General features: G+C 44.6%; 1 protein-coding gene and 1 non-coding gene across 4 annotated transcripts in view; both read left to right on the top strand.

Annotated features, from left to right (window-relative positions):
* Positions 1 to 8,494: 8,494 nt before the first annotated feature.
* LOC119941099 lies at positions 8,495 to 8,632 on the top strand. Its single transcript, XR_005455130.1, has one exon. It is a non-coding gene; the product is annotated as a small nucleolar RNA SNORA7 (small nucleolar RNA).
* Positions 8,633 to 18,859: 10,227 nt separating this feature from the next.
* The window catches only part of RCOR3 (REST corepressor 3), a 41,108-nt gene continuing 39,459 nt past the window's right edge, over positions 18,860 to 20,508 (top strand). For 2 of the 3 annotated variants that reach the window (XM_038760770.1, XM_038760774.1), the window contains exons 1-2: positions 18,860 to 19,106; positions 19,639 to 19,695. In XM_038760770.1, coding sequence (XP_038616698.1) covers positions 18,974 to 19,106; positions 19,639 to 19,695 — 190 coding nt within the window. In that variant the 5' untranslated portion in view covers positions 18,860 to 18,973. Of the gene's footprint in view, positions 19,110 to 19,638; positions 19,696 to 20,508 lie in introns of all 3 variants that reach the window. The other variant, XM_038760769.1, reaches the window with a different exon arrangement.

Below are 20,508 nucleotides of genomic sequence, written 5' to 3'. Positions count from 1 at the left end.
TTGCAACTGTTAAGAAATAAAACATTTGAGATCAGCAGTTCTGTTGTGTATCAGTAGCAACAATAGGACTCTGGGGAGCTCACAAGAAAAGCAATTTCGGATGCTCAGACTTCCTCAGAGACCCTAATCCTTGTCATCCCACCAGAGTTCTGCTGCAATTCTTTGTAGATTTACTGCCACTAGCTGGACGACTTGCATTGAAGATCAGAAGCAAGGGTGTAAATTTCAGAAGTACTGTGATTAAAGAGCCTTACTGCCCAAGAGAGTATAAAGGAGAAGCACCAGAGACTCTGAAACAGGGTCATAAATTGTGCATTTGGCAATCAAATGCATTTTAATTTCTTTTTAATGGACATTCCCTAAGCAAAAAATTATAAAAAAACATTGAAAAGGAGAATTGTGAGATTGAAATATTACATAGCAGTCACCAAAATCAATCAATTAATTGTATTTGAATGCTTACTGTGTGCAAACCTGTACAAAGCACTTGGGCGAATACAAGACTGTACTCTCCCAAAACATAGGACTGTGAACTCCATGAAGGATAGGGACCTGATTATCTTGTATCTTCTCCAGCCACTTAGTAAAGTACCTGGCACATAGTACGAGTTTAACGAGTACCGTAAAAAGAATTTAATTGGTCTTAAGTATTGAGAAAACTTTAATATAGAAAGTAAGGCACTGCTATTTAGGACAGTTTACACACACAGAATGTCTACCTTCATTAACATTAGTCAATTATAAGAGGAGTTAGCTAAATACATGGCTTCCCCCATACAGATTTCCCCTGCTACTAAGTAGCCACGTAGACTGTATCAGGTTTCCTAAAAGTCTTGAGTCTGGGGTGGAGCCTTACACCACATATCTAATTTGAAATTAATCCTGTCCCCAAAGGATAGTGTGCATCACAGACATACCTCTCCTCTACCACTTCAGACTTCTACCCTCTCTCCCTCCATCCCTCCCAAAGGGCCCCTGCTTTCCAGACCAACTGAGATGAGACTGCTCTTACCTCCCCCTTCAACTTATTTTCCCATTACACACATCCCACAGACATCCCTGCAGTACTAGCCAGGTGTCCCTGTGGCATTTAAGTAGTGTGGGATTGACAGTGGACTTTCTTCAACCACATCTTGCTGAATTCCACTATAAAACTGTTCAGAGCAGCCCCCTCCTCAATACTACTTGTTTACAAATAGAAATTATGCTACTATGAAATGTTTGTGCAATGTAAAGACTCATATCTTTTAGACTGTGAGCCCACTGTTGGGTAGGGACTGTCTCTATATGTTGCCAATTTGTACTTCCCAAGGGCTTAGTACAGTGCTCTGCACATAGTAAGCGCTCAATAAATACGATTGATGATGATATCTAGAAAAGAGGTTGAGGCACCCATCGCCAGTATCCAAGTGGGGAGGCCAACTGGTACACCTCCGTAAGTGTGGAAAGGATGAAAATAAGGGAGCCCAAATCAGTCTCTGGGAAGGAAAACAAGGTAGGAGTAACTGCAGTCAAGTTAGAATTGAGCACAATGAATACTTCAAAGGTGAAAAAAAGTCAGATGTACCCAGTTGTCCATCCTCAGATGCAGCTTGTTCCCAACTGGGATCCCTGTTTTTGGAAACAAACAAGGCTTCTGCGGGGCTCAGCGGAAAGAGCCCAGGCTTGGGAGTCAGAGGTCATGGGTTCTAATCCTGGCTCCACCGCTTGTCAGCTGTGTGACTTTGGGCAAGTCACTTCATTTCTCTGTGTCTCAGTAACCTTATCTGTAAAATGGGGATTGAGACTGTGAGCCACACGTGGGACAATCTGATCACCTTGTATCCTCCCACCACTTAGAACAGTGCTTTGCACAAAGTAACAAATGCCATCATTATTGTTATTATTATTATATTGATATTTCCCTCCTAGTCTCTACCCCTGGGTAATCTGAATGCTGAATAAGAGCCTCACTTTGTCCTCCTCCATGCACTCCCCTCCCCACTATTTTCAAACATCTCTTCTGAATTCCAGGTGTGTCTGGCTTCTGAATTCCAGGTGTGTCAAGCCAGAGTACTGGATTTGAATACAATCATACAAGCTTGAGTGCACGTTCATTTATTTTGTTTGGATCATATATAGTTGTCCTTTGAACTCAGAGTTTACCTATGGATACATGTGTGGCTGAAACATTGTGGAATCCCCCCAACCTCGCAACCGCCTCCCAGCCTGACTATATTGTATACTCAAAAGGCTGTCCTTTTTTGTGCTGTCATGTTTGTTATTTGAAGTGCCTGGTTCTGTTTCTGCCTTAATCTCTTTGCCTCGTGATTCACTCTCTGTCCAAAGCGAGTCACTCCCCTCCTGACTGCAGTACACCGTGCTTGTCTGTTGCTGCAGTTGTCTCCCAGACTTCAGTTGAAATGCCAAATTGTCTGATGTTTTACTTCACTGCATTCTTAAAAAGTTTCCTCTGACCTCTTGCTTTGGGTTGCCCAATTTCAGCTTACCACAGAGGAGCTGTAGCTATTCTGCTGTCATCCATTCTCCTCACAGGTCCCACGCAGCTAAGCTCTGGCAGTGAATAAAGCTTCAGTAATAATAAAAACGATTGTGGTATTTGTTGAGCACTTACTATGTGCCAAGCACTGGGCAAAGCATTAGGGCAGATACAATACAACAAGATCAGACACAGTGTATTAGACTAGAGATTAGTCAACCCTAGGAGACTGACTTCATTCTAAGGTTTGAGAATGACCCGTCTGCAGGACGTATTCAAGGAGCCAGATGGTGCGTTTGTGGAAGGTTCGGGCCTCACAACCATACAGAAGATTGGACAGCACAATTCAACCATAGATCTTCATCTTGAGGCCTAATGCCATTCTGTGAGGCACACCTTGTCCGATAACCTCCTGAAGAATGTTGGGCCTGTTGAATTGATTTTCTAGCCCGTGATTTTCTAGCGGAATTCCACTGTAACACCCATGCACACAAACAGAGCAGCTCCCTCCCCAGTAACGCCTGTTGTCAAATCGAAGTTATAATTAATATAATTCTATGACAATGTTTAACTCTGTGCTGTCAATAAACTTATTCTGTACTGCAGAAGTTGCTTTTATGGTTTCCCTGGGGCAGGACAACACTTTACTTCAGTTTTATCATCAGTCCATAGTTCAGCAAAGTGGTTTGCAATCACTGGCATGTCTTCTGGAGTGCTTGCCTCTGGAGCCCAGTTATCTCTATATAAGAACCCCTAAATGACAGTCTCTAGGACACTGGATGAAACTCACAGCAGTGTGGCTTAGTGGAGAGAGCATGGGCCTGAGAATCAGAGGACCTGGGTTCTAATTCTGGCTCTGCCACTTGCCTGCTGCGACCTTGGACAAGTCACTTAAGCTCTCTGTGCCTCAGTTTCCTCATTGTGAAATGGGAATTTAATACCTGTTCTCTCTCCGACTTAGACTGCGAGCCTAAGCTATGGTCATCATTAATTAAAGCACTCTACTTACCACTTCCATCTCATGCCTAATTAATACTTCCTTCCTTTGAAATTTTCCAAATACTTTTTAGTTTCTCCCCCAGCCAATTTATCATGCTGATTCCTTTAATCACATCTGCCTGGTCTGTGTCTCAAATTTTTGACCTCTGTGGCTTTCCCAGCAGCCCAATCTAGATTTTCTCCTTGTGGATTTGGACACATATTTAGGCAGTTCTAAAGTGAACCATTTTTCCTTTAACAATCTCTCTCCTTTTTTAAATACATGTCTTGATCAGGTCTTAATAGAATTTTCTAACTTCTTATCTAGACATTTACCCTCTGGCAAGTAATTTTGGAAGACCATCAACACACGTATCTCATTGATTTTATAAAGATGTGGTTGCCAGTTGCATTTTTATGTCTTTCTTAACCCTGGCTAAATGTTTGAAGATGAATTCAGCTAAGCCACAAGCCACACCATCAAGGTTTTCATTCTAATTCCCCAGAGCTACTTATATGGAGCCACAGGAAAATCTTCGCTGGATCCCACTGCACCACCCAGCTATTGCTCCATCTCCCTCCTCCCATTCTGGTCAGATGCCTTAAACAGACTGTATAGACTTGTCGCCTCCACTTTCTCTTCTCCAACTCCTTCTGTGACCCTCTGCAATACAGTTTTCATCGTCTTTCATTCCACTTAGATGTCTCTCTCCAAGGTGATCAATGGCCTCCAACCTGCCAAATCTAACATCTAACAATCTGTCTATCCTAATTCTCCTCTGCCTCTCAGCTGCCTTGAATACTCTGGCCCATTTTCTTCTCCTGGAAACACTATGTGAATTTGGACACAGTTCATTCCTGTTCTCCTCTTGCCTCTCTGACCGATCCTTCTCAGTCTCTTCCTCTGCCTCCAACTTCCTAACTGTGGGTGTCCCTCAAGGCTCCGTTCTGAGTCCCTTAGGAGCGTGGCTTAATGGAAAGAGCACGAGCTTGGGAGTCAGAGGTCATGGGTTCTAATCCGGACTCCACCACTTGTCAGCTGTGTGACCTTAGGCAAGTCACTTCACTTCTCCGTGCCTCAGTTACCTCATCTGTAAAATGGGGATTAAGACTGTGAGCCCCACGTGGGACAACCTGAACACCTTGTATCCCTCCTCCAGTGCTTAGAACAGTGCTTTGCACATAGTAAGAGCTTAACAAATACCAACATTATTATTGTTATTATTATTATTATTCTGGCTCCTTCCCTCCCTCTATGTTGCATTGGCCACTGAAAACGTGATCCCTCAGCCTGGGGTAGATAGCGGTGGTGTTCCAAGAGCCCTTTGGCCTGGACCGTGCTCCAGATGACTTGGTCTTCTAGGCCCTATTAGAGTTTCCATTCTAAGCCACACATGCCCAGTTAAATAGGACTGCTATTCTCAGTAATGTGTTCCTGCTTCAGAAGGTACACTTACACCGCATATACCTCATTTTGAAGCGTGTAAGACACTAGAATATGTGCTAAATTATAGAATATGTACCTACTTATAGGGGTTTAATCTGGCAACTGTGTTACTTTCCTAAGCCCAGCAGGGATGACTCTAGAACAATGAGTTTAGGGGGCAAGGGAGTGGTGAGTACATTATTTCGGGAAGGGAGGACTTTGCAAAGAATAAAATAAAATGTTGATAATTAATGCTGCCAGTGCATTTAACTTATTAATAAAGCTGAAAATCTATCACAAAAGCAAATCTGACTACAACTTTTCAGACCAAGAAACTAATTTGTTTTCAATCTCCATGGCAGCTCCTCACGTGGGTAGGAGAGCGACCAGGATGAGAATGAAGGTCAGTGCTATTGGACTCTGTTAGGAACAGCAGTGTACTGTGGAGTCAGTTTTCTATTAGCTTGCTATCAGGTGGAAGGGTGGGTAGGATGGTGAAAGGGAAAGTAAGTATATTTTGGAGGTGTCTCCACACACCTTGGAACTCTCCCTAAAGCCATGTTCAGTCTGACAATCACAGAAGCACCCAGAATGTTGAGGTCTAGTGATGGTAAGTAGTTGAGGGGCAAGAGGAAAAGCTGGGGATCAAACATAATGATTAGAATATAGGTAACTCCCAGATACACAGCCCCAAGTCTGCTGTCTTTCATCCATTCTCCAGTTCTGACTCTCCCACTCCTTGCTGAGTTGCGATGCTACAACAGCATCAGCAGGCACTATGCTGCAGTAACTTTAGCTGTGGATTTTCTAAGTACAATTTTGACATGCCCTTGACAGTGTGCTACATCCCTACCCATTTACTCACATGTGCCACTCAGTGCTCCGGCAAGAACATGACTAGCAGAGTCAAAAGTGTGATTAGTGCAGTGAAATTTATTGTCACTATATTGAAGAACAAAACCTTTTGATCAAAGAAATGAACTCTACCTTCTCTCCTGTACCTAATTTCCCACTTGCTCCTCAACTATAACTTTCACTTTGACCAGGTGAACCTCTCCTTTCATGTTCCTTCCTGCCTCAACTCCAAGAGTTTACCCATCTCCAACAGCCTTTCTCCCCTCCCTTCAAATCAGTCCCTTCCATCCTTTAAAATTCAATTAAACTGAATTCAGGAGGTCCACTCAAGAATGCCAGGCTCTCTCTTCCCCAACAGTGGGATGTGACAGCAGGGCTAGATGAATATGATTTTTGAGTAAACTGATATCTAGGTAAATTAGAAATTGGGTTCCAGTCCCAGCTCCATTCTTAAAGTGCCTTAGGTTTAAGTCCTGATTGCCCCTGATCTATCTAAATCTCTTAACATGACCCTTTAATGACTGCGGGGAAGCATCATCCTTAAAGTATCCAGTCCACCCTCTCTATAGTACTATACTCTCCCAAGCACATTGTAATAAATATCACCGATTGAGTGGAGGACCCTAGATAGTGCTTCTCCCCCAATCTGTAGGACTAGTACATCACTAGGGATACTTCACAACACAAAAGGTGATTACTGAGGTAGACGCCTTAGGTATTGTAGTGCTTTCTCTACGGAACTAGGAAAGACAAATTACCTGTTCCTTTGCAGGTCCCTGAAGTTGGTCAGGTTATTTGGTGGGACAGTGATGTGTTCGGAAGGTGGGTAAACACCTTACAACTGCATCAGCCTCCTCTCTGATCTCCCAACCTCCTGTCTCTCCCTGCTTCAGTCTATACTTCACTCTGCTGCCCAGATTATCTTTGTACAGAAACGCTCTGGGCATGTCACTCCCCTCCTCAAATATCTCCAGTGGTTGCCTGTCAACCTACGAATCAAGCAAAAACTCCTCACCCTCGGCTTCAAAGCTCTCCATCACCTCGTCCTCTCCTACCTCATCTCCCTTCTCTCCTTCTAAAGCCCAGCCCACACCCTCCGCTCCTCTGCCACTAACCTCCTCACTGTGCCTCGTTCTCGCCTGTCCCGCCGTCAACCCCCGGCCCACGTCCTTCCCCTGACCTGGAATGCTCTCCCTCCACACATCCGCCAAGCTAGCTCTCTTCCTCCCTTCAAAGCCCTACTGAGAGCTCACCTCCTCCAGGAGGCCTTCCCAGACTGAGCCCCCTTTTTCCTCTCCTCCTCCCCATCCCCTCCACCCTACTTTCTTCCCCTCCCCACAGCACTTGTCTATATTTGTACAGATTTATTACTCTATTTTACTTGTACACATTTACTATTCTATTTACTTTGTTAATGATGTGCATATAGCTATAATTCTATTTGTTCTGACAATTTTGACACCTGTCTACATGTTTTGTTTTATTGTCTGTCTCCCCCTTCTAGACTGTGAGCCCATTGTTGGGTAGGGACCGTCTCTATATGTTGCCAACTTGTACTTCCCAAGCACTTAGTACAGTGCTCTGCACACAGTAGGCGCTCAATAAATACGATTGAATGAATGAATGAATGAATGAATGAATGAATGAACTACAAGGATTTTTCATAAGATACTCTACTAATACCATGGACTGTACTATCTCTAATTGACAAAGCATTCAACTGACAATATTAAAATGTCATTTTCTTCCACAGGCAAGCTTGGCAGGTGTTCCCCTGCTCACGTCCCTTCATGCAACTTGCTTGTGGCATCCTATAAACCACAGAAATTCGTTGGAACTCAGGGGAAGTGAAAGCTTCAGCAGGTCTCTGGAAGAATAGTTTCTAAGAGAGGCTTTTGTACTTCTAAAAATAACAGCTATAGCTAATTCCCTGGAGTACAAAATTAGGGTACACAAAAACCAATAAGGATAAAAAAGCCACAGGCCTGTTCTACTTCCAGTTGCTACCACCGGGTTCCATGACACCGCCAACACAGTAAATACTAAAATATAGCTAGTTCACGGTTAAAATTTTGCCTTCTCCTTGGCCCAACCTCTAGATCCCTGGAGATTTGGTCCTAGAAGACCTGGAGACTTTCCTCCAGTTACACAGTTATACTAGATTAGCTTTAGGTTGACACATGGCTTCCTTGGAGCTCTTCAGAGGTTTCAAATGATAATGAGATGGTGATGTTGGGCTGGAACAGAGCTGAACCCAGTCAGGTTCAGACAAGGCTCACCCAGCCATTCTGAACCTCCCCTTGCTCTAGCTGCCTGTCTCTCACACAGAGGGAGAAAGAGAGGAAGTAAGCCACAGGGAGATTTGAATCATTTCTTGGGGTCAGCTTCATCTCAATCAGCTCAGCTGTGAATATTTAAAATGTATTTTTACCTTTGCTAGAAGACTGCTCTAATTACCTTCCGTCTTTTTCTCCCTTTGGCTTCCAGGCCCCCCAAACAGTTGTGTTCCTGGTCTTCCCTGAGCACCACTGACCCCATTTACAGACTATGGCTGCAGTTAACATGTTCCCTGTCTAAGAGAAGGACCTGGGTTCTGATCCTGACTCTACCACTTCTATGCTGTGTGACCTTGAGCAAGTCAGTTCACTTCTCTAGGCCTGTTACCTCATCTGTAAAATAGGGATTAAGACTGCTAGCACCAAGTGGGACATGGACTGTGTCTAACCTCTGATTAGGTTGTAACTACACCAGTGCTCACCCTCTCAGGATCGCACCCGGAGGGTTTCCAGTATTCTGCCAGCCTTGGCTATGGGAGAAAGAGTCAAGCAGAGGCATACCCACTCCATTCCTAGTTTGGCCAGTGGCTAGCAAGTGGAAGGCAATCTGCTACAAGTCAAAACTCACCTGTCCTGGGGCAGCAGCAACATGGGAGAGAGTGGAGGGTGGAGACTCAAGTTTACCACGTGGAAGAGGGGAATGTAAACCACTTCTGTATTTTTACCAAGAAAACTCTATGGATATACTACCAGCCTACTTAGATATAAGCCCCATGTGGGACAGGGACCGTACCCAACCTGATTATCTTTTTTCTACACCAGTCTCAGTACAGTGTTTGGACATAGTAAGTGTTCAACAAATACCATGGTTATTATTACCTGTGAGTTGTTTCGGGAAAATGTTTTTAGAAGACATCGCAGCCTCCCAGAGTCAGCCATCCCCTGGCAGCTGTAGCATTAAAAAGCAGAACAATCGTAGACAAGAGGGAAAGATTTCAGTTATTCAGTAAGAAGGGATCATATTCCTTAAGAAGCCCACATTAAATAAAATGTATTTCCTACACATACATTGATTGACACCGTGTACATGCACACAACTGTTTTTTCCACTGCCGAGTCATGTTCTACCCAAATGTACACTGGCTGAAGAACATTCTCTAATTCCCCAAGAGGCCCATCCAAAAACTTGTAATGATAACATGTTTTGGAAAAACTGATTGTATTTTAGATAAATTACTGGATCCTATTCTACCTTCAGTGATACACGTGTAACAGGCATTGACTATTTAAAGGGAAAACTTTAGTTAATCAAGGCAGGCCTATGGTGGTGGAGGTGAGTGTGGGAGTAGAAAAAAGGGGAGAGAGCATCTTTCTGTTCACAAATAATTAGTTCTGGGTAAAGAGTTAAGTTTAAAAATGTTTCAAGAACAACATTCACAGCTTACTGTGGAAAGTATTCTTTCTTTGCATTGTAACTTTGTATCACTGTGTCCAATAGTTACTGTTTTTGGTTTTTTTCATGATATTTTTTAAGCACTTAGTGCCAGGCACTGTACTAAGTACAGGGGTTGATCAAAAATCATCAGATTAGACATAATACACACCCCACATGGGGCTCACAGACTTAATTTTAAGATGAGGTAATTGAGGCATAAAGGAGTGAACTGAATTGTCGAAGGTCACACAGCAGTCAAAAGACAGAGCTGGAATTAGAACCCAGGTCCTCTGACTCCAAGGCTCATAATCTTCCCACTAGGCCATGCTGTTCCTCATTTTTGTCAATATGAACTCAGTAGCAATTTTGATTGCTCCATCAACTGCAGGCTTTTAGCTAAGGATTTTAAACAGCAAATGATATTTTGGCAACTTAAAGAATCCCTGCCTCCTGATTCAAGCTTTATCTGAGCCAAAATCGTGAAAGCACTTTGGAAGTTATGGTATTCAGGGGAAGTTTTGAGTCTTCAAAGATAGAATTATTATGTTTGACTAAACTTTGATGGCAGTGTTATTGATTTCAAAAAGCACCTCTGTGAGAAAGCTATTCTTTATTATCCTCCACTTCACAGCACAGATAAGTCAGTTTCAATTAATCCTGAATTAAACTGTCATTTTATATAAGTACTGGGAACCCTCCACCATCCCAGTTACCGTAGGCCACTGAGTGCAATCTCAAGCGTGGAATTTGGTAGATGCTCTTCATAGCAGTACCTTTTTTCCTACCCGAAAATAAATAAATAAATGACAATCTGGATTTCAAAGTCCAGTGTGGCCGAGGAGAGGAGAAAGTGTAGTGAAAACATAATCCAGATCGAAGCTAATGAGAAGGAGCTATAAAGTCTCACAGGGAGGCCTCGCCTTCCCAATTATTTTGGGAGGCTCTAGATTTTGCAGTTTCTTGTAATCTAAAAAAGCACACACTCAAAAGAAAAAAACTCATTCCCACTAGATCCAGGAATGCTTAGTTAGAGAAGCAGTGGGGACTAGTGGAAAGAGTACAGGACTGGGAGCCAGGAGATCTGGATTCTAAACCCAGCTTTGCCCCTTGACTGCTGTGTGCCCTCAAGCAAGTCACTTGACTTCTCTACGACTCAGTTTGCTCCTCTACAAAATGGGATGAAAATACTAGTTCTTCCTCCCTCTTGGACTGTGAGCCCTGTGTGTGTGGGGGGTGGGGGGCAGGGATTGACTAATGAGACCCACCGCTCCCTCCACTTCTGCTCACCTCATTTCGCTTTAGTTAAAATAATAATACTAATGATGGGATTTATTAAACGCCTACTATGTGCTTCAAGGCCCTACTGAGAGCTCACCTCCTCCAGGAGGCCTTCCCAGACTGAGCCTCTCCCCCTCGTCCCCCTCTCCATCCCATCTTACCTCCTTCCCTTCCCCACAGCATATGTATATATGTTTGTACATATTTATTACTCTATTTTACTTGTACATATCTATTCTATTTATTTTATTTTGTTAGTATGTTTGGTTTTGTTCTCTGTCTCCCCCTTTTAGACTGTGAGCCCACTGTTGGGTAGGGACTGTCTCTACATGTTGCCAATTTGTACTTCCCAAGCGCTTAGTACAGTGCTCTGCACATAGTAAGCGCTCAATAAATACGATTGATGATGATGATGATGAGACTGTACTGCATTGCCCCGAGGGTTTAGCTCAGTGCCTGGCACATGGTATGTACCTACCAATCGCCATCTCTAAATACCTAGACCACCTTAAAGTCTTTGTGGTTCATAAATCTCATTAACCATCATCATCAATCGCATTTATTGAGCGCTTTCTGTGTGCAGAGCACTGTACTAAGCGCTTGGGAAGTACAAATTGGCAACATATAGAGACAGTCCCTACCCAACATCATCAGTCGTATTTATTGAGCACTTACTGTGTGCAGAGCACTGTACTAAGCGCTTGGGACGTACAAATTGGCAACATTAGAGACAGTCCCTACCCAACAGTGGGCTCACAGTCTAAAAGGGGGAGATAGAGAACGAAACCAAACATACTAACAAAATCAAATAAATAGAATAGATATGTACAAGTAAAATAAATAAATAAATAAATAATGAAGATTCCCCGCATCCCCTCACCACCCCCCCCAAACACACACCTTTATTTTTCTGTTTTAAGTCTCACCTGAAAACTTACAGGCCCACTGGCCCGCCTAATTCTCTATTTCGTTTTGGTGGGCTCCGTAAGCGTTCGGTAGCAAAAACTATGGTAGGTAAGGAGGTAAAGGTGGGCTGGCGTCCTGCCTGGAGTCGGCCAGTTTGGAAGCATCCTCTTCCACCACGACCCCTGGACGGGCTTGTGTTATTTTTTGTTTGTTTAATGTGGCAAAATGATTGCCGGGGATGTCTTCTTTTGGCAATAAACAGGCACCTGCTGCCTCCACCCTTCCATCCATCACCTCAGGCTGCCGGTCAGCTCCGACCCCGCAGGGCCAGGCAGGGCAGGGAGGACACTGTTCATTCATTCAATCGTATTTATTGAGCGGTTACTGTGTGCAGAGCACTGTACTTAGGGAAGCAGTGGAAAGAGCCCGGGCTTTGGAGTCAGAGGTCACGGGTTCAAATCCCGGCTCCACCAGTTGTCAGCTGGGTGATTTTGGGCGAGTCACTTCACTTCTCTGGGCCTCAGTTCCCTCATCTGTAAAATGGGGATGAAGACTGTGAGCCCCCCGTGGGACAACCTGATCACCTTGGAACCTCCCCGGCGCTTAGAACAGTGCATTGCACATAGTAAGCGCTTAATAAATGCCATTATTATTATTATTATTGGAACAGTGCATTGCACATAGTAAGCGCTTAATAAATGCCATCATCATTATTATTATCATTATTACTTGGTGCTTGGGAAGTACAGGTCGTAAGCGCTTAATAAATGCCATTATTATTATTATTATTAGAACAGTGCATTGCACATATAAGCGCTTAATAAATGCCATCATTATTATTATTATTATTACTTGGCACTTGGGAAGTACAGGTCGTAAGCACTTAATAAATGCCATTATTATTATTATTATTATTATTACTTGGCGCTTGGGAAGTACAGGTCGTAAGCGCTTAATAAATGTCATTATTATTATTATTATTATTATTATTATTACTTGGCGCTTGGGATGTACAGGTCATAAGCGCTTAATAAATGCCATTATTATTATTAGAACAGTGCATTGCACATAGTAAGCGCTTAATAAATGCCATCATCATTATTATTATTACTTGGCACTTGGGAAGTACAGTCGTAAGCGCTTAATAAATGCCATCATCATTATTATTATTATTATTATTATTATTATTATTACTTGGCGCTTGGGAAGTACAGGTCGTAAGCGCTTAATAAATGCCATTATTATTATTATTGTTATTATTATTATTATTATTACTTGGTGCTTGGGAAGTACAGGTTGTAAGCGCTTAATAAATGCCATCATCATTATTATTATTATTATTATTATTATCATTATTATTATTATTACTTGGCTTTTGGGATGTACAGGTCATAAGCGCTTAATAAATGCCATTATTACTATTATTACTAGAACAGTGCATTGCACATAGTAAGCGCTTAACAAATGTCATCATTATTATTATTATTATTATTACTTGGCGCTTGGGAAGTACAGGTCGTAAGCACTTAATAAATGCCATCATTATTATTATTATTATTACTAGGCGCTTGGGAAGTACAGGTCGTAAGCCCTTAATAAATGCCACTATTATTATTATTATTATTAGAACAGTGCATTGCACATAGTAAGCGCTGAATAAATGCCATCATCATTATTATTATGATTATTACTTGGCGCTTGGGAAGTACAGGTCGTAAGCGCTTAATAAATGCCATCATTATTATTATTATTACTTGGCGCTTGGGAAGTACAGGTCGTAAGCGCTTAATAAATGCCACTATTATTATTATTATTATTAGAACAGTGCATTGCACATAGTAAGCGCTTAATAAATGCCATCATCATTATTATTATTACTATTACTTGGCGCTTGGGAAGTACAGGTCGTAAGCGCTTAATAAATGCCATCATTATTATTATCATTATTATTACTTGGCGCTTGGGAAGTACAGGTCGTAAGCACTTAATAAATGCCATTATTATTATTATTAGAACAGTGCATTGCACATAGTAAGCGCTTAATAAATGCCATCATTATTATTATTATTACTTGGCGCTTGGGAAGTACAGGTCGTAAGCACTTAATGAATGCCATCATCATCATTATTATTATTATTATTACTTGGCGCTTGGGAAGTACAGGTCGTAAGCGCTTAATAAATGCCATCATTATTATTATTATTACTTGGCGCTTGGGAAGTACAGGTCGTAAGCGCTTAATAAATGCCACTATTATTATTATTATTATTATTAGAACAGTGCATTGCACATAGTAAGCGCTTAATAAATGCCATTATTATTATTATTATTATTACTTGGGGCTTGGGAAGTACAGGTCGTAAGCTCTTAATAAATGTCATTATTATTATTATTATTATTATTATTACTAGGCGCTTGGGAAGTACAGGTCGTAAGCGCTTAATAAATGCCATCATTATTATTATTATTACTTGGTGCTTGGGAAGTACAGGTCGGCAACATATAGAGACGGTCCCTACCCAACAGCGGCCTCCCAATCTAGAAGGGGGAGACATCATTCAACCTAGCTCAGAAGAAGGCTAAAAATGAAGGGGGAGACATCATTCAACCTAGCTCAGAAGAAGGCTAAAAATGAAGGGGGAGACATCATTCAACCTAGCTCAGAAGAAGCCTAAAAATGAAGGGGGAGACACCATTCAACCTAGCTCAGAAGAAGCCTAAAAATGAAGGGGGAGACACCATTCAACCTAGCTCAGAAGAAGCCTAAAAATGAAGGGGGAGACACCATTCAACCTAGCTCAGAAGAAGCCTAAAAATGAAGGGGGAGACACCATTCAACCTAGCTCAGAAGAAGCCTAAAAATGAAGGGGGAGACACCATTCAACCTAGCTCAGAAGAAGCCTAAAAATGAAGGGGGAGACACCATTCAACCTAGCTCAGAAGAAGCCTAAAAATGAAGGGGGAGACACCATTCAACCTAGCTCAGAAGAAGCCTAAAAATGAAGGGGGAGACACCATTCAACCTAGCTCAGAAGAAGGCTAAAAATGAAGGGGGAGACACCATTCAACCTAGCTCAGAAGAAGGCTAAAAATGAAGGGGGAGACATCATTCAACCTAGCTCAGAAGAAGCCTAAAAATGAAGGGGGAGACACCATTCAACCTAGCTCAGAAGAAGCCTAAAAATGAAGGGGGAGACACCATTCAACCTAGCTCAGAAGAAGCCTAAAAATGAAGGGGGGAGACACCATTCAACCTAGCTCAGAAGAAGGCTAAAAATGAAGGGGGAGACACCATTCAACCTAGCTCAGAAGAAGCCTAAAAATGAAGGGGGAGACACCATTCAACCTAGCTCAGAAGAAGGCTAAAAATGAAGGGGGAGACATCATTCAACCTAGCTCAGAAGAAGCCTAAAAATGAAGGGGGAGACACCATTCAACCTAGCTCAGAAGCCTAAAAATGAAGGGGGAGACACCATTCAACCTAGCTCAGAAGAAGGCTAAAAATGAAGGGGGAGACATCATTCAACCTAGCTCAGAAGAAGGCTAAAAATGAAGGGGGAGACATCATTCAACCTAGCTCAGAAGAAGCCTAAAAATGAAGGGGGAGACATCATTAAACTAGCTCAGAAGAAGCCTAAAAATGAAGGGGGAGACACCATTCAACCTAGCTCAGAAGAAGGCTAAAAATGAAGGGGGAGACACCATTCAACCTAGCTCAGAAGAAGCCTAAAAATGAAGGGGGAGACACCATTCAACCTAACCCAGAAGAAGCCTAAAAATGAAGGGGGAGACACCATTCAACCTAGCTCAGAAGAAGCCTAAAAATGAAGGGGGAGACACCATTCAACCTAGCTCAGAAGAAGCCTGAAAATGAAGGGGGAGACATCATTCAACCTAGCTCAGAAGAAGCCTAAAAATGAAGGGGGAGACATCATTCAACCTAGCTCAGAAGAAGGCTAAAAATGAAGGGGGAGACACCATTCAACCTAGCTCAGAAGAAGCCTAAAAATGAAGGGGGGAGACACCATTCAACCTAGCTCAGAAGAAGGCTAAAAATGAAGGGGGAGACACCATTCAACCTAGCTCAGAAGAAGCCTAAAAATGAAGGGGGAGACACCATTCAACCTAGCCCAGAAGAAGGCTAAAAATGAAGGGGGAGACATCATTCAACCTAGCTCAGAAGAAGCCTAAAAATGAAGGGGGAGACACCATTCAACCTAGCTCAGAAGAAGCCTAAAAATGAAGGGGGGAGACACCATTCAACCTAGCTCAGAAGAAGCCTAAAAATGAAGGGGGAGACACCATTCAACCTAGCTCAGAAGAGGCCTAAAAATGAAGGGGGAGACACCATTCAACCTAACCCAGAAGAAGCCTAAAAATGAAGGGGGAGACACCATTCAACCTAGCTCAGAAGAAGCCTAAAAATGAAGGGGGAGACACCATTCAACCTAGCTCAGAAGAAGCCTAAAAATGAAGGGGGAGACACCATTCAACCTAGCTCAGAAGAAGGCTAAAAATGAAGGGGGAGACACCATTCAACCTAGCTCAGAAGAAGCCTAAAAATGAAGGGGGAGACACCATTCAACCTAGCCCAGAAGAAGGCTAAAAATGAAGGGGGAGACATCATTCAACCTAGCTCAGAAGAAGCCTAAAAATGAAGGGGGAGACACCATTCAACCTAGCTCAGAAGAAGCCTAAAAATGAAGGGGGAGACACCATTCAACCTAGCTCAGAAGAAGCCTAAAAATGAAGGGGGAGACACCATTCAACCTAGCTCAGAAGAGGCCTAAAAATGAAGGGGGAGACACCATTCAACCTAACCCAGAAGAAGCCTAAAAATGAAGGGGGAGACACCATTCAACCTAGCTCAGAAGAAGCCTAAAAATGAAGGGGGAGACACCATTCAACCTAGCTCAGAAGAAGCCTAAAAATGAAGGGGGAGACACCATTCAACCTAGCTCAGAAGAAGCCTAAAAATGAAGGGGGAGACACCATTCAACCTAACCCAGAAGAAGCCTAAAAATGAAGGGGGAGACACCATTCAACCTAGCTCAGAAGAAGCCTAAAAATGAAGGGGGAGACACCATTCAACCTAGCTCAGAAGAAGCCTAAAAATGAAGGGGGAGACACCATTCAACCTAGCCCAGAAGAAGGCTAAAAATGAAGGGGGAGACACCATTCAACCTAGCTCAGAAGAAGGCTAAAAATGAAGGGGGAGACACCATTCAACCTAGCTCAGAAGAAGCCTAAAAATGAAGGGGGAGACACCATTCAACCTAGCTCAGAAGAAGGCTAAAAATGAAGGGGGAGACACCATTCAACCTAGCTCAGAAGAAGCCTAAAAATGAAGGGGGAGACACCATTCAACCTAGCTCAGAAGAAGGCTAAAAATGAAGGGGGAGACACCATTCAACCTAGCTCAGAAGAAGCCTAAAAATGAAGGGGGAGACACCATTCAACCTAGCTCAGAAGAAGGCTAAAAATGAAGGGGGAGACATCATTCAACCTAGCTCAGAAGAAGCCTAAAAATGAAGGGGGAGACACCATTCAACCTAGCTCAGAAGAAGCCTAAAAATGAAGGGGGAGACACCATTCAACCTAGCTCAGAAGAAGGCTAAAAATGAAGGGGGAGACATCATTCAACCTAGCTCAGAAGAAGGCTAAAAATGAAGGGGGAGACATCATTCAACCTAGCTCAGAAAAAGCCTAAAAATGAAGGGGGAGACATCATTCAACCTAGCTCAGAAGAAGCCTAAAAATGAAGGGGGAGACATCATTCAACCTAGCTCAGAAGAAGGCTAAAAATGAAGGGGGAGACACCATTCAACCTAGCTCAGAAGAAGCCTAAAAATGAAGGGGGAGACACCATTCAACCTAGCTCAGAAGAAGGCTAAAAATGAAGGGGGAGACACCATTCAACCTAGCTCAGAAGAAGCCTAAAAATGAAGGGGGAGACACCATTCAACCTAGCCCAGAAGAAGGCTAAAAATGAAGGGGGAGACATCATTCAACCTAGCTCAGAAGAAGCCTAAAAATGAAGGGGGGAGACACCATTCAACCTAGCTCAGAAGAAGCCTAAAAATGAAGGGGGAGACACCATTCAACCTAGCTCAGAAGAAGCCTAAAAATGAAGGGGGAGACACCATTCAACCTAGCTCAGAAGAGGCCTAAAAATGAAGGGGGAGACACCATTCAACCTAACCCAGAAGAAGCCTAAAAATGAAGGGGGAGACACCATTCAACCTAGCTCAGAAGAAGGCTAAAAATGAAGGGGGAGACACCATTCAACCTAGCTCAGAAGAAGCCTAAAAATGAAGGGGGAGACACCATTCAACCTAGCTCAGAAGAAGCCTAAAAATGAAGGGGGAGACACCATTCAACCTAACCCAGAAGAAGCCTAAAAATGAAGGGGGAGACACCATTCAACCTAGCTCAGAAGAAGCCTAAAAATGAAGGGGGAGACACCATTCAACCTAGCTCAGAAGAAGCCTAAAAATGAAGGGGGAGACACCATTCAACCTAGCCCAGAAGAAGGCTAAAAATGAAGGGGGAGACGCCATTCAACCTAGCTCAGAAGAAGGCTAAAAATGAAGGGGGAGACACCATTCAACCTAGCTCAGAAGAAGCCTAAAAATGAAGGGGGAGACACCATTCAACCTAGCTCAGAAGAAGCCTAAAAATGAAGGGGGAGACATCATTAAACTAGCTCAGAAGAAGCCTAAAAATGAAGGGGGAGACACCATTCAACCTAACCCAGAAGAAGCCTAAAAATGAAGGGGGAGACATCATTCAACCTAGCCCAGAAGAAGGCTAAAAATGCGGCCACCAAGGCTAGCGGGGCTGCCTTCCCTCAGGAGCCCCGCAGCCTCCAGCTGTGGTCCCCCAACCCCGCAACCGTCGCCATGACAGCGGCCTCCTCCTCCTCCACTCCAACGGCCGCACCGCGCCCCGGCCTGACCCGGGCTCCTTCCGCTCCCGAGGAAGCAAAGAGTCCCCCCCTCCCCCCGCGCTTAGCTCCGGACTCAGACCCCGCAGACGGGGCATCCTCTCCGAAAGGAGGCAGGGGCGGATCCCGCTCCCGCCCGCGGGCCAGTTCTGACTGGCCCGGGCCGGTTTAGGAGCGGACCGACCCCTTCCTCGTCCCGCGGAGGGATACCGCGGCCGCGATGGGAAGGGGCGGGGCGGCGGAGGAGGAAGGGGGGGGGCGGGTTGGCGTGAGTTGATGCGCCGAGCGGCCTGGTCATGGCGGCTCCATATTAATCGTCTTCCCCCTCCTCCTTTTCCTCCGTCTGCCCCTCGCCCAGACGCCACCTTCCCCCCCCTCCGCCCCCGCTTCCACCATGCCCGGCATGATGGAGAAAGGGCCCGACTTTCTGGGGAAGAACCGGGGCGGGAAGCCCCCGGCCTGCGCCTCCAACGGGCTCCACTTTTCGGAGCCGGAGAGCGGCGGCGGCAGCAGCGACGACGAGCACGGTGGTAGCCTCGAAATCCTCTTTTTTTTCCCCTCCCTCCCTTCAGATCCCGGGCTCTGCGGTAGCCTCGAACTCCCGGTGCAGTGCAGCAGCAAGCACCCACCGCGACCCCCTCCTCCCCTTCCTCCTCCTCTTTCTCCTCCCCCTCCACCACCTCCTCCTCCTCCTTTCCACTTGCTCCATCTCGCTGGATGGGTGGGCTTGGCCTCACCTTCCTCGGCCCCCCGACTCCTTCCCATTTTAAGCTTTAAAGACTACCATCGCCGTCGTTTAATAAGTCGCCTGTCTTTCCCACCTATTCTTTAAACACTGTCATCACCGTCGTTTAAGTCGCCTATTTCCCCCCCCAAGCTTTAAAGACTATCATCGTCGTCGTTTAATAAGTCGCCTATTCCCCCCCCATAAAGACTATCATCGTCGTCGTTTAATAAGTCACCTATTCCCCCCCCATAAAGACTATCATCGTCGTCGTTTAATAAGTCGCCTATCCCCCCACCCTCTCCCTTTTTTTTATTTTTGGTACTCCCTTGCAGATGTTGGAATGAGGGTCGGGGCGGAATTTCAAGCTCGCATCCCCGAATTTGAGCCCGGTAAGTCTCTCCTTTTCTTTTTTTTGCTGGAAAGGCGCTCCTTCCTTTTCTGGAGCGAGAGGGGAAGTCGGGGTCCACTCAATCAATCAATCGTATTTATTGAGCGCTTACTATGTGCAGAGCACTGTACTAAGCACTCGGGGGGTGGGAAAGCCGGGCGAGATGGCTATTTGGAGAGGAGGAAGGGCGAGTGTCAGGGATCGGAGGGGTTGTCACAGGCTTCCAGGCGGCTATGGGGTTGGGATGTTGGAAGGTTAATATGGATTCGTCGGGAGGCCACTTGTGCATTTGGAGCTTCCCCTAGCATCCCTGGAGCCCGGGAGTCTGCAAGGATGGAGAAACGCCGTTTAAGCACTTGGGAGGCATCGGCGCAGAAAATTAGGGTGCAGAACATCATCAAAAATCGTATTTATTGAGCGCTTACTGTGTGCAGAGCACTGGACTAAGCGCTTGGGAAGCCCAAGTTGGCAACATAGAGGTCCCTACCCAACAGTGGGCTCACAGTCGAAAAGGGGGAGACAGAGAACAAAACCAAACATACAACATAAAAGAAATAGGATATGGACAAGTCAAATAATAAATAAATAAGGCGGACCCCCCAAGAGTGCCGGGGCGGTCGCGGAGGAGGTGCCGCAAAGCGAAGGACCGAAAGATTGGGATGGAGGGAGGTGGGAAGATCGTGGAAAAATCCCCCGCAGCAGCCGCCCCCGGGGACCGGCCTTCCAAGGTGGCCCAGGTCTCCCTGGCTGCTGTCACCCGGTGGAGGCGGACAGCCCAGTCCCAGCAGCAGCCTCGGGAAACGGGAATATATAT

Source organism: Tachyglossus aculeatus, chromosome 19 (assembly GCF_015852505.1).
Source record: "Tachyglossus aculeatus isolate mTacAcu1 chromosome 19, mTacAcu1.pri, whole genome shotgun sequence".
NCBI classification, from domain to species: domain Eukaryota; kingdom Metazoa; phylum Chordata; class Mammalia; order Monotremata; family Tachyglossidae; genus Tachyglossus; species Tachyglossus aculeatus.
The sequence above is the reverse complement of the archived record's forward strand: the minus strand, read 5'-3'. Positions and strand labels throughout refer to the sequence as shown.